We start from the raw sequence: 12,801 nt of genomic DNA on the forward strand, positions 1-12,801 counted from the left end.
AAACAGGGCGTGAGGTTGAGAATTTTTTCTATTAAGAACTTTCACCTTCACAAATACTATAAATTCATAGCAAATAGGGCACATGAAACTTCTAGAAGGCATTTCTTTCCCCTGGGGATAGGAAGTGTGACACACTTGAATGGTTTCAATAGTCACGCTTCGTGAACTTTTGTTTAAAAATATCGAGTTCATGCAGGGGTCATTGTTTTGGAAACAAATACTAGTAACATGCCAGAAATGCAACAGACCGTGAAGGCAAGGTCCGCTTCGAGGAAACTTGGGTGTTGGTTCTGAAGTTTTGTCCTTCATTGATGGTGTAGCAGCTGATTTTGAACGCTTTAGCTCAAGTTCAGCAGCGGCAAAAATGCCTTTCCTTAGAGTGCTAGAGGTGAAAGCTACAAACCTACCAAATGTCGAAAAGAAAGGGGCAAGTGACCCATACGCTTCGATGGCGTTTCAAGGTATGTCCAATCCAGCTTTTTGTCTTCGGTCTGTATTTAAGAGCTTCTTTATTTAATAATTTATAAGCCATGTAAAAGTACGCCTGTAAAGTATACTGTGTGATGATGTGCTTCAATTTAGCACAAAATCCTTGCATATCATTGCGTGTTTTGTAAATATCGCGGGCGGAGCAATACACAGTATTCTCTGTTATTAAATTCTCCGGCCGAGAAATCTTTGCATGGCCACGACGATTAATTAAAACTAAAGATTTTGTACTTTTCTTGCTTAGGCATTTTGCACTCGGGCAAGGAATTGGATTGATGAATTGATGGGCAGAACACTTGAGCTAAATATAAGAAGAACAGTTTTGTTTATAGCGGGCAAACGGCTCAATGACATTCACGAAAATTCGGAAACTCTCAAATTTCCCTGCAAGCACGCTTGAACGATTTTAACCTTCCAAGTAAAGATTTGCTCCGGTAATTAGCAGTTTATTTGCGTTGCAATTTTAACAATTCTATAACAAAAAGCGGTTTAAACAATAGACCCACTAAATTATTGATATTTCGCTGTTATGTATACATCAATAATTTATGCTAAGTTATGCATTTTCCTTTGTTATTCCCGTCATGCATGAAGCGCTCTATCTTATCCCAGGACAACATGCACGATGGCGGTTGAATGAATGAATGAAGCTCAAAAAGTCAAAATCAAAACAATATAGCCACCATGCTTCGGGTTGCTGTCAGCAGCGCAGTAAATTTGCCAAATGTCGAGACCATTGGAAAGAGCGACCCATATGTGGTGCTCACTTTTCAGGGTTTGTATTTGATGTAGCTAACTTTGTAGTTGCGGTCAGCGCTTCTCGAATCGCGAGGATTTTTATCGCCCGAGGTAGGGCGGGTATGGCTGTAAAAAGTTACAGTTGAAATTCGGCATTGAAATTTTACCACCGGTTAAGCGAACTGTTTTTTAATTTTGTTTTTCAGGGGTCAAGAAAAAAACTGAGGTGATAAAAGATGAATTAAACCCTGTTTGGAATGAGGTAACGTAGCTTTTTCGTTTACTTCGCGCGCGGGGAACTAATGTGCTATTTAACCTTTATAATCGTTTACAAAGTTTTCCTTACGGTCAAAAAAATATATGAAGGGCCATTTTTATTGGAACTTCTCAATTATTATTTTTCGTTTTTCTTTCTTAGAAATTTGAATGGGATCTAGGCACGCAATCGCTTTCTGTGGAAGAAAATTTAATAGTTCATGTCAAAGATTGGGAGCGCATTGGAAGGAATCGGTAAGCTAACGCGTTAAATATCATTCTAACGTTATTCTCTTAAGCTACTTCTAATTTATATTTCGGGGTTCTTTCTTTTTTATTTTATCTCAACGAAAGACATCGCTTGGGCGTTGCATTTATTCTTTTTATGGCTTTGTGGTTAACCACAACTTTCCAGCAGTATTATATCTCATAGCTAATTTTAATATATAATCGTTGATGCTGAAGTTAACTTAAATGCTTTTCAGTGAAAAATTTAACCGACTTCAAAATTTTAATAGCTTACTCATTTTAAGCGAACTATATTAATTTAGATCAGAACATTGTATTTACCGGTAAAATCTTGGGAGATTTTAACTCATAATATCCCCCCAAATCTTGATTTCGTGTTGTTGGAGTAGGGACAGAATTTGCATTGATCGTGAGCTAAAATTGGTTAGATCGATTTCGCGATTTAAGGGGGTCCTTAGTTTTATCAGTTAAAATCCTGTTGTTTGTCCCTTTTTTCTGCCAAAACAATCGCTACAAAGCCTATCATTGCCACAAAAAGTCTCAAAGGGGACGAGCCACTTTAACCTGTTGTTTCTATTTATAGATGAATGATTTCGCGGAAAACCCGCGCGCTCCATCTTTAGTGAGCGTTGCGTGATGAAGCGAATATTATTTCGACTTTTTTAACAGTTAACAAGCGTACAGTGAGTTTGTAATAATGGGTTTGTGTAGCTGTAAGAACAACACGCTGTTCTTAAGTCATAATTTTAAACTCAGCCATATAAACATGGCACGTTCTTCCTGTGTAATTCGCGATGTTTGCAAACAAGCGAAAATCGAATAAATTTACAAGTTACTTATCGCACAAAAAGGGTTTAAATTTAAGCTGAAATCGCTTTCGTGGCTCAAACAAATTTGGGTTAAAGGTTGGTCTTTAACGTTATTTGAAATATTAAACTTTGCAATATTTTTTATCCACTGTAGACTTAATCACTGCCTTTAGTTTTTTTAGTCTTTTAAATTTATCTCCAAGGCGATTTCGCTTCCGTCATTGATCAAGTCTTCGTGGTTAAAATTAGCATATTTTTAGTTGTGTATCTTGTCTGCAAATTCTGTGCTTTAATACTTGTAAATTACTACATCTGCTGCGATATTTTTACGATTGTAGTTCAAAACAATTTGAAATGAAACTTTATAGCTTTTTGGTTTAAATTTTGATTGTTATTTTTGTGAATTAGTGCCCATCATTCAAACTAGCCAGCTTTCAAGATTAAATCGCCCTCATATTCATATTTGCAGTGTGATTGTATTGACATATTTATAACTTATTCATTAACGGCAGATCCGAACAGAACTTTTACAAAGAAGAAACATACTTGTAATAGTAAAGGTTTAATAAAGTGATATTTTTTTAAAAAAATATTTTGCTAAAGAGTAACTTTAGGATACTGGCAGATAAAACAACTGATATTGCACAATTTCTTATTTGTTTCAAGACGGGCAGTGTAAAAAATTAATATTAATATTCTGTTTGAATAAAGTATAATATGACAGGTGTCAAAATAGGTATTTTCATCAAACAACTCTCACAATTTTTATCATAATAGCCAGACTTGATGGGGTGCTAAAGCAAATTTCAAATGAATATTTAATTTAATCATAACATTTTTTCATATAAATGCAAATCCTTTCACTTTCGGTTTCTAACCCAAAAAACAAAACTGTGTTACAATCGCCAAAGACAAATTTTATTGTGCTTTTATTATACTTCTTGTGATACAAGCAAAAAATGTTTATTATGACTACAATATTTGAGATTAAATTTAAAAATCTCGAATACATTTTTGTTGCCATTATGTTAAGAGATTTGCCCTGTGGTAGGTCTGTTACCTGTTTATTATCAGCTACAAGAAAGTATGTGATTATACAGTAATTACCAGGTGTTTTCTCTGTACATATTCCCTTCTAGATATTGAGCACTGTCTCTATAGATTATCTATTAAATATTTTTTTATTAAATAAATATTAAGGAATGGGAAAAATTGCTGTGGTTCCTGCTAATATCAGCAGCTATGTTTTTTCTGTTTCCAGAGATATCTAGCCCGATAATACCAATATACTAAATAACTACAAATGACAGCAGTTTCCTTCTGATTTTCTTTCCTCTATAATTAACTGTAATGTAACTTATTAAGTTCCTTTCTCCCAGGGGTAATAAAATGTACCCTACAGTTGTACCCCTCAAAAATACCCAATGATTATGACGATAAATCTTAGAATTCCTAAAATGCCTTTTCAATATTATTTTTTCCAATACGTTAACTAGTTTTCTTGGTTGCTTAGTGATAGCTTTGTCCCTTAAAGGTTACATTCTTGTTTTGCTTGGGGTGACATAACCTAATTGATTTCTCTCCATGCCAGAAAGTGCATAAAAGGCTGTCACTCTTTCTGATCAACTAGCCGCATTTCACTATCACTGCATTTTCCTTATCTTCCAGCTCTTCAACCTTGCTTCATTTCAGTTCAGTTTCAGTTCTTAGCTTTTCTGCCATGCTATTTCATCTTTAATTTTTCATGTTGATTGATATTGTAGACCTTTGGCTTTCCTCTTGCTCTTCGACCCTCTGGTGTTCACCCGAATACTGTTATACATTAATTCTGACCCTCTCCTCAGTACCCCCAGTTTGGGTTGTATCCAGCATGTTCGGTTTTTGGTAACAGCAGGTTTTCTATGGGGCATGGTCACTGGTACTGTGCTCCACCCCTGACCTGGAGGACCAGTGGATTACACTTTGTCGGCCCTTTGAACTTTGACCTGTCTGGCTTGGGTGACCCATTTCAGTTGTACTAGGCAATTTTTCATGCAGGTGGTTTTACATGTGTCAACAAATCAGACTTTCGAACTCAATGAACGAAATATACTATACGGTTGGCACAACAACACTAAGTACAAAGATCTCCTAAATTACGCTACACTTGTCGCTAAATACTTTATATTCTGCTGCTTTCAAGACGAATGTAATATAAATTTTGACAGCTTTCCCCCTTTCTTCTGTATCAGGATTGATACCCTTAGGCAAATTGCCATAAAAAATAAACAACTCGAAGAATTTAATAAGCAGTGGAAGAATTTCCTTTAACTTTTAAGTATTTACGTTTAGATATCCTTGAATCTCGTTTTCTTTTTTTTTTTCTTTTCCTTTTAGCCGATACATTAATGTATATTTAAAATTACCGCCTTTCAATCGTTTCCTATGTTGTATCATTTTTTCCTTGTTCTATGTGTATTTAAGTTTATTTAAGTTTAGACCGTTATATACTCTGTTTGTATTATTTTGAGTGTCAATAAAGTAAAAAGTTGCATGAAAAATGAAAAATTGCCTTGTATAACAATGCCTTAGTGTAGGATAAAGTTATCTTCCATGTGTGAATCCCCATGAAAAGTCAAGAAACTGTGCATTGATACGTTGTTCAGTTTTCCCAGCCTCAACAGTGTACCATAAGGACAGTTATAAGCCCCCTTGGTTATAGGCCCATCTACTCATCTAAAAGTGTATTTCAATCAATTTCATGGCTCGTTTCGAAACGTTTTTTTTATTCCGCTTATAAGCCCTCCCGGATATAAGCCCCTCCGCTTATAAGCCCACACAAAACCCCTTAGGAAGTTGTATAAGCCCAGGGCTTATAACTGGAATTTTACGATATTTCTTTTAAAGGCTTCTTGGTACTGCCACCGTCCCCCTGAAGGATCTTGTAAAGGATAGCAGCCACACCATGCAGGCTGATGTCAACCTTTTGGATGGCAGTAACAGGATGACGCAGGTCAGTGGAGACGTTGATTAGCAACTGTGGGCAGGGGCATGTATAAATTCCATTAAAAATGATGCTGTAAAATTTTAAAGTTGTGTTATCAAGGATTTTCTCCAAAGTTGGGGTCCATATTCAAATTTTAAATCACTAATAGATTGGTTTGAGCATAGCACTGTTTTGAGGTAAGCAATAACCTCTTTGGCCCATCCCATATCCCACTTACAATAACTGTGATAATTGTTATGCATTTAATGTCCCAGTTCCGTGATTGCTGTGTATCCTGACAGGTTGTTTGGTATGATATTAACAACGAATATTATTGCAGCCAAAAGACAAACAATAATAGAGAAAAGACGCACACATGTTTGGCGTAATGTGGGGGGACACATCCCTGCGGTTGGCATACCAAGCGACTTAGAGTTGCATGACCTTTTAAAGCCTCACTTATCTCCAGTGCAGCCCCGCACTGGAATCAGACAAGAGTATTGGCAGGTCAATATAAAAGCACGTGACCTCAAATGCAATGACCTAATAAAGCCTCACTTATCTTCAGCACTACCGCACTGGCGACGGACAAGAGTATTGGCAGGTCAAATTGACGGTCAAACTGAACACGTGACCTTCGATTCTAAGCCTCACCTATCTCCCCGGCACTGGGTAAGCCAGCGCCGGATCGGACAAGATATTGGCAGGTGCACAAATGAAAGGGCAGAAACAATGCCCAAAGCTTGGGGGAAGTCGCTACCATTAGACTTAACCGCCAACCCCGAAGGAGGTGACCCCCAAGTTTATTGATAAACAAGCAACCTCCATAAAGGGAGGGAGGGTGGGAAAATTTTCTTTTCTACATTAAATGCTTACTGATTACAGCACACCATGAAGGGAAGTGCTTTTACATTGAATCATACTGCTTTTATAGCTAGACACGGCTATGGTTGCAACCAATAGAAAATTGCCATCTTGCAGATCATGCTGTGACAAGACTAGACAGTGTTGTGCAATATAGATTAAACAATAAGCTAATTCAAGGTACCCAACTAAACTAAGCAAGGAAACAAAGACATCGTGTTATTACCGCCAAACATGTAACGCAATTAAATACAGTACCTAATAAACTGATTAGGGATTTGCACGTCACGCTCCATTAACTGCGTTTTACTGCTTGTGCCGTAAAACTTTCTTAATGTCCCAGTTCCGTGATTGCTGTGTATCCTGACAGGTTGTTTGGTATGATATTAACAACGAATATTATTGCAGCCAAAAGACAAACAATAATAGAGAAAAGACGCACACATGTTTGGCGTAATGTGGGGGGACACATCCCTGCGGTTGGCATACCAAGCGACTTAGAGTTGCATGACCTTTTAAAGCCTCACTTATCTCCAGTGCAGCCCCGCACTGGAATCAGACAAGAGTATTGGCAGGTCAATATAAAAGCACGTGACCTCAAATGCAATGACCTAATAAAGCCTCACTTATCTTCAGCACTACCGCACTGGCGACGGACAAGAGTATTGGCAGGTCAAATTGACGGTCAAACTGAACACGTGACCTTCGATTCTAAGCCTCACCTATCTCCCCGGCACTGGGTAAGCCAGCGCCGGATCGGACAAGATATTGGCAGGTGCACAAATGAAAGGGCAGAAACAATGCCCAAAGCTTGGGGGAAGTCGCTACCATTAGACTTAACCGCCACAGATACATGCAAGGCATGTATCCCCCCAAGCAAACCACACACACTACAAAGCCCATACATATGTAGCTAGATAGATACCTACGCGTAAATTATCTAGGAAATGTAACAAAGAGAAAATGGATATGGTTTCGCTGTGAGACACTCAGTCACAGGAGTCCTCAATGCAACAATTTCTAGGTTAAATTACAAAATAGTTGAAATATATGGCTATATCACCCCTATGAATACATGCAAGCAGGTTAACTCGAAGGACTACAACATTGCTAGTAGCTAAAGTGGCTTAAAGGGGCTACATCACTAGGACTGTGCAGATAATTGTTTTCTAAACTGATGGCAGGACGCAAGACAAGTGAAAAACTTAAATCATTATCTTTAAACATCCAGTTCTAAGGAAAATCTTAATGTGGGGAAAGGAAGCGAAGTACGGCTACAAATAGAGTTTTGAAAATGCGCAGATAAAACACGGAAGAAATGGCGTTGAAAAACTGTTAAGATCCGTGACGAAGCCCCTTTAGCAAATAAACCCTGCAGTGTATGTTACAGCGGAAAATTACCCAGGGGTTAAAAGTAAAGTTTTTAACCGAGGCATCAATTAGAAGCGGAATTAAACATTACTTTGTGTGACAGCAATACTGATGGGAGGACTTATTAACGAACCTCCAGATAGCCAAAGTCCTTGATATAAAAACGATATTCCTCGCCCCAGGAATAGTAATCATATGGAAAAGGACCACGATAAAACGAAAGCCACGTTATAGCGAACATATTTCGCCAGTCCCTTGGCCCTTTGTTATATGCCATGGAGAGATAAACGGATGAAAAACGGCACGTAAGAAACTGATATTGTTTTAAAGAACCTGTGTGCTAAAGGTGCCGTTAAATGCCTTGTTACGTTAGACTGGTTGTATCCTTAAAAACTTGCAGCAGGCTTTTATCTGTAGGATACATTTGAACTTAGATCGCAAAATGATCCAGCTAAGACATGTTTCATTGGCACACGAGCATCCAAAGAAAGAAAAAATTACCTATAATTGGTTTGTTTTGGATAGAAAGCAGACCTTTAGACTTTACTATAATCATACTTTACATATGGTATAGCTGGTATAGGTTTGGTAATGACTGACGTGCGGCTGCCCGGTACGAAAACCCTTAAAAACCCTGTGGGAAAAATAGGGAACGTACTCTCCAAACCGAAGGCCGAGCGCACTACCCCTGGAGATAGGGCCAGTCAAATACCAGATTATGTGTCAAGTCCACTGCACCATATGGTTTACGTGCGTAAGTCCATAGAAGGTAATGTCCTCAGCTGCACTGCCGATTGAGCAACACCAAGGTGTGACAAAGGTAATCCAGCGGCTGGTAGCAGGATAGACAACTGAACATCTTCAAGATAGCTCACGCGTGCAAAACAGAAAATAACAAAACAATAGATAAGAAAAGGGGAAGCAATGGTGTTGGGCCACTGGCACGGCAGATAGCCATATGACAAGAAACTTGAAATCTGTAACAACTTAGATATTACGTGGCACTGAAAACACCTGTACAGTAAAATTGGTCACCCCTGTAAATCTGATCAAAGGTTAAAATGGTATTGCCGCGACCCGAGTGAGAGTATGTGAAAGACAAATACTCCGGTTGTAAATGGAAGTCAAACGCAGTATAATAAAAAGAACTACCAAAGCGAAGAAAAACAACGTAACGCGAATGGAGACAAAATAAGGCGGCAATAGCGCAAATTAGGCACAAAACTTGCCAAAACATTAATATTAGCGGCGAGTATACATCGCTAAAATGCAGCGAAGCAAAGTTGATATCCATCTGGGCAAACAGAGATAAGCTTGCTGAAAAAGGCATTTCTTGATTTGTTTACAACTGTGCGCGAGAGTAATCTTTGTTAAAATAACATTCGCATAAACAATTAACACGAGTGATAACGAAACAGTGAGAACATGGGATAACTGACCGGGAGAAAAAAACGTCAATCCCGAACGGTAGAAATCGATACGACGTAACAAGAAAGCTGACGTCGAGTTGGGAAATGTAATGTACTTGTTCCAATACGGCAGTGGGGACCAAAATAGGATAACAATTGGCAGCCTAAATAACAAGGAAACTCTTCCAGACGGTTGTGCTGTGAGTCCCAATCACCTGATCCGAAGATGAGGCTAAAAACCCACGGTAAATAAACTCCCAGCCGAGCGGAGACAATTTCTTGACATGCGAGCTTAAGCTTTGATCTTTTGACACTGACCAAATAAGGTTAGACTAACACAACGAATGTTTTGACCGCGATTCCGGTGATCCGAGATTAACTCCTGCATAAACTATGTTGACGAGATCAAAATGGGAACGAAGCTTAACCCACACTGGACCGAAAACCAGAAAGATAAAACGGGAACCGGGAAAAAAGTATAATAGAAGACTGTAAAAAACACAAGGGAGCAAAGCCACTTAATATTAAACTGTGAGGGCGAACGGGTCATGCACGTAAATATGCGTGCGAAATACAAACGAACTAATAAGACAGCTATTTCAAGAAAACAGGACAACTAAATATGTACCCGGACAATTCAAGCTAGACAACCTGAAAGGTGTTATACAAACCTGCGATCGAGCGGGCTGGACAATCCCCGAGACCAGAACAGCGGCGACGAGCCGTGGGGACACGCGGGCTTGGAGAAGAAAGGCGTCATTGTCGGCGTACGTTGTTGCGGTCAAAGTTGCATGGAGGCTCATTCCTCTTTACGCGATAGCAAAGGTGACTATTAAATAGCAGCCATCTGCCGATGAAGATGTTAATTCTATTCTTAAAAACTTGTGATAGAAGACTCCAGAACTGTAGCTAAATATAAAATGTGCGTGATCGCTGATAGGTGACAAAGCTGTTTCTTTACGTTCGACCCCGTCGGGGTTTTAAAAGCGTTGTGTTCCTCACCGAACCATAGTTCCCTTCAACGGTGTTCAACGGCGGAGGAAAAATGGCATCAAGTGGCAGCCTATTGAGACGAAGTTGAAAGAATCTCGCAGGAGAGAAAAGCACGTACTTGGCATGAACGAGGTAGACAAAGTTCTCTGTTGAGCAGCCACGAACGGCGACAAACAATTCCTTGCGGGTGAAAAAATTTCCATCTTGCGTAGCGCTATAAAGGTGTTCTAACTAAAACTTGGATTATGACAATGTGCCAGTCAGTTCCAGCGAGGAAAATTTTCTTTTTTCTTTTCTACATTAAATGCTTACTGATTACAGCACACCATGAAGGGAAGTGCTTTTACATTGAATCATACTGCTTTTATAGCTAGACACGGCTATGGTTGCAACCAATAGAAAATTGCCATCTTGCAGATCATGCTGTGACAAGACTAGACAGTGTTGTGCAATATAGATTAAACAATAAGCTAATTCAAGGTACCCAACTAAACTAAGCAAGGAAACAAAGACATCGTGTTATTACCGCCAAACATGTAACGCAATTAAATACAGTACCTAATAAACTGATTAGGGATTTGCACGTCACGCTCCATTAACTGCGTTTTACTGCTTGTGCCGTAAAACTTTCTTAATTATCAGGCATAATTATGCATGAGATTATTCATGGATAATTATTATGCTAAATAAAACTGTGGCAAATTGATTCTAGCTAGGGATTCATATGCTGTACATTACATTCTGGGCCTCATGGCTCGGAGACAGACTTTACCTTACATTACATTCTCTAATTTGCATAGGCCAAATTTGCACTCCGCTTCATTGGAGTACATTCCACCTGTGTCCCCTGGGTAGAGGTGGGGGGGGGTGGGTTGGGTTTTTTGGACAGTATGGCTAGGTTTCAGCTGGGAACCATATTTACATTGTACATTCTCTAATTTACACAGGCCAAATTGTCGCTCCGCTTGGAATACATTCCACCCAAGCCTGGCAAGGGAGCAGAAGGGGACATAACAGCCATGGATGAAACAGATCTAGGTGCAGAGCCAGGAGATGAATTTGGATTGGAGGAAGACGAAGAAGGCCTGGACGAGGCAGAAGGCGGTGGTGCCGAGGGTGTGAGTGAGGCAGTCAGGTAAGCAGACAATTGTTTGCAATTCTTTAAGAAACAATAAACTGCTTTCTTAAGAAAGACCGCAGTGGTATAATGTGCAGTTCCAGTAAATATCCATACCCACCCCTATGGAAGGTCATTGGAAATTCCAAGGGGGCTGGGTGTCTTAAAGCCAACATTTTTAAAGGAAAGTATGGAACGTTAAATAATCTGGAATTTACAGAGGGGTGGGGGGATTCAAACCAAAAAAGCCTTCCGTGGGAGGGGTATGGATATTTTCTGGAACAACACAATTGTTTTATTGCTGACTTGGGACTATCACTGGTTTTAGCCTGAAAGCCCCAATTTTACAGTAAAGACCGCAGTGGTATAATGTGCAGTTCCAGTAAATATCCATACCCACCCCTATGGAAGGTCATTGGAAATTCCAAGGGGGCTGGGTGTCTTAAAGCCAACATTTTTAAAGGAAAGTATGGAACGTTAAATAATCTGGAATTTACAGAGGGGTGGGGGGATTCAAACCAAAAAAGCCTTCCGTGGGAGGGGTATGGATATTTTCTGGAACAACACAATTGTTTTATTGCTGACTTGGGACTATCACTGGTTTTAGCCTGAAAGCCCCAATTTTACAGTAAATGGGATTTTGCAGTGGCATTTGAGTGGCTCTTCATTCACTGTTCCCCATTGAACTGGAATTTATAAGTGTTGGTTTCAGGGGAGGAAGTGAAACTGGAGAACCCCAAGATTACCCTTTAGATCAAGGCGGAGAGAACCAACAACAAACTCATCCCACATATGATGCCAGGTTCTGGAAATTGAACCTGGGCCACATTGGTGGGAGGCGAGTTGCCTCGCCACTGCACCATCCCTGCTCCCCCCAAATAGTTCCACCACACATCGTGAACACCTTTTTGTTATTATCTGATCAGCTACATGACTTGTATGTATGCAAAGTTTGCTTGACTGTGATCATCCTAGATCTAATGATGGTCTTAATTACTGCAATGCATCTCTTTGTATTGGTAGAAAAAGGCGCCGGAGGAGAAGAACAGCCAGACACAAGTTATCAAATAAGCCTCAAGATTTTCAGGTATGGACATCATTTCAACATGCTATAAAATTGATTATCAAAATTAAATAGACCATGCTATTAATTTTTGTAGTTTCGGTTTTGAACTTGAACTACAAGTAGCTTGCTATGGAGGCTAATGTTAGGGAATTGTTTTAAATGCAAGCAAATTCCACTGCAAGCTTTAAAGTTCCAGCTCAATACAGAGAGTGCAAATGTAGTCTGTCATTGGAATCATCCTAGTACTGGCCGTCATTATACACTTAGTTTTCTTCACCCTTCAGCAGCATTTTTAGGTACAAAGTGTACAAAATATTCCTGACAACCTATTTATTTTAGAGTCAGGAAAGCCCCTCCATGGCATAGTGCATTATGGCTTCAAATAATTTCTTTAAATTTCTGTAATTGTACCTGTCATTCGACATGCCTTTAAGCAAATTGAACATGCATGGTTCCAGTGTCTTTCTAATGGGAGG

At 39.3% G+C, this 12,801-nt stretch overlaps 1 protein-coding gene across 4 annotated transcripts in view; it reads left to right on the forward strand.

Annotated features, from left to right (window-relative positions):
* The first annotated feature begins 251 nt into the window (after positions 1-251).
* The window catches only part of LOC144643374 (myoferlin-like), a 74,098-nt gene continuing 61,548 nt past the window's right edge, over positions 252-12,801 (forward strand). For 2 of the 4 annotated variants that reach the window (XM_078502584.1, XM_078502586.1), the window contains exons 1-6: positions 252-461; positions 1,434-1,489; positions 1,646-1,737; positions 5,427-5,532; positions 11,090-11,277; positions 12,283-12,346. In XM_078502584.1, coding sequence (XP_078358710.1) covers positions 365-461; positions 1,434-1,489; positions 1,646-1,737; positions 5,427-5,532; positions 11,090-11,277; positions 12,283-12,346 — 603 coding nt within the window. In that variant the 5' untranslated portion in view covers positions 252-364. Of the gene's footprint in view, positions 462-1,100; positions 1,265-1,433; positions 1,490-1,645; positions 1,738-5,426; positions 5,533-11,089; positions 11,278-12,282; positions 12,347-12,801 lie in introns of those variants that run through there. The other 2 variants (XM_078502585.1, XM_078502587.1) reach the window with 1 other exon arrangement.

This window comes from Oculina patagonica, chromosome 2 (genome assembly GCF_052425735.1).
Source record: "Oculina patagonica isolate OP01 chromosome 2, crgOcupat, whole genome shotgun sequence".
In the NCBI taxonomy this organism is placed as follows: Eukaryota; Metazoa; Cnidaria; class Anthozoa; order Scleractinia; family Oculinidae; genus Oculina; species Oculina patagonica.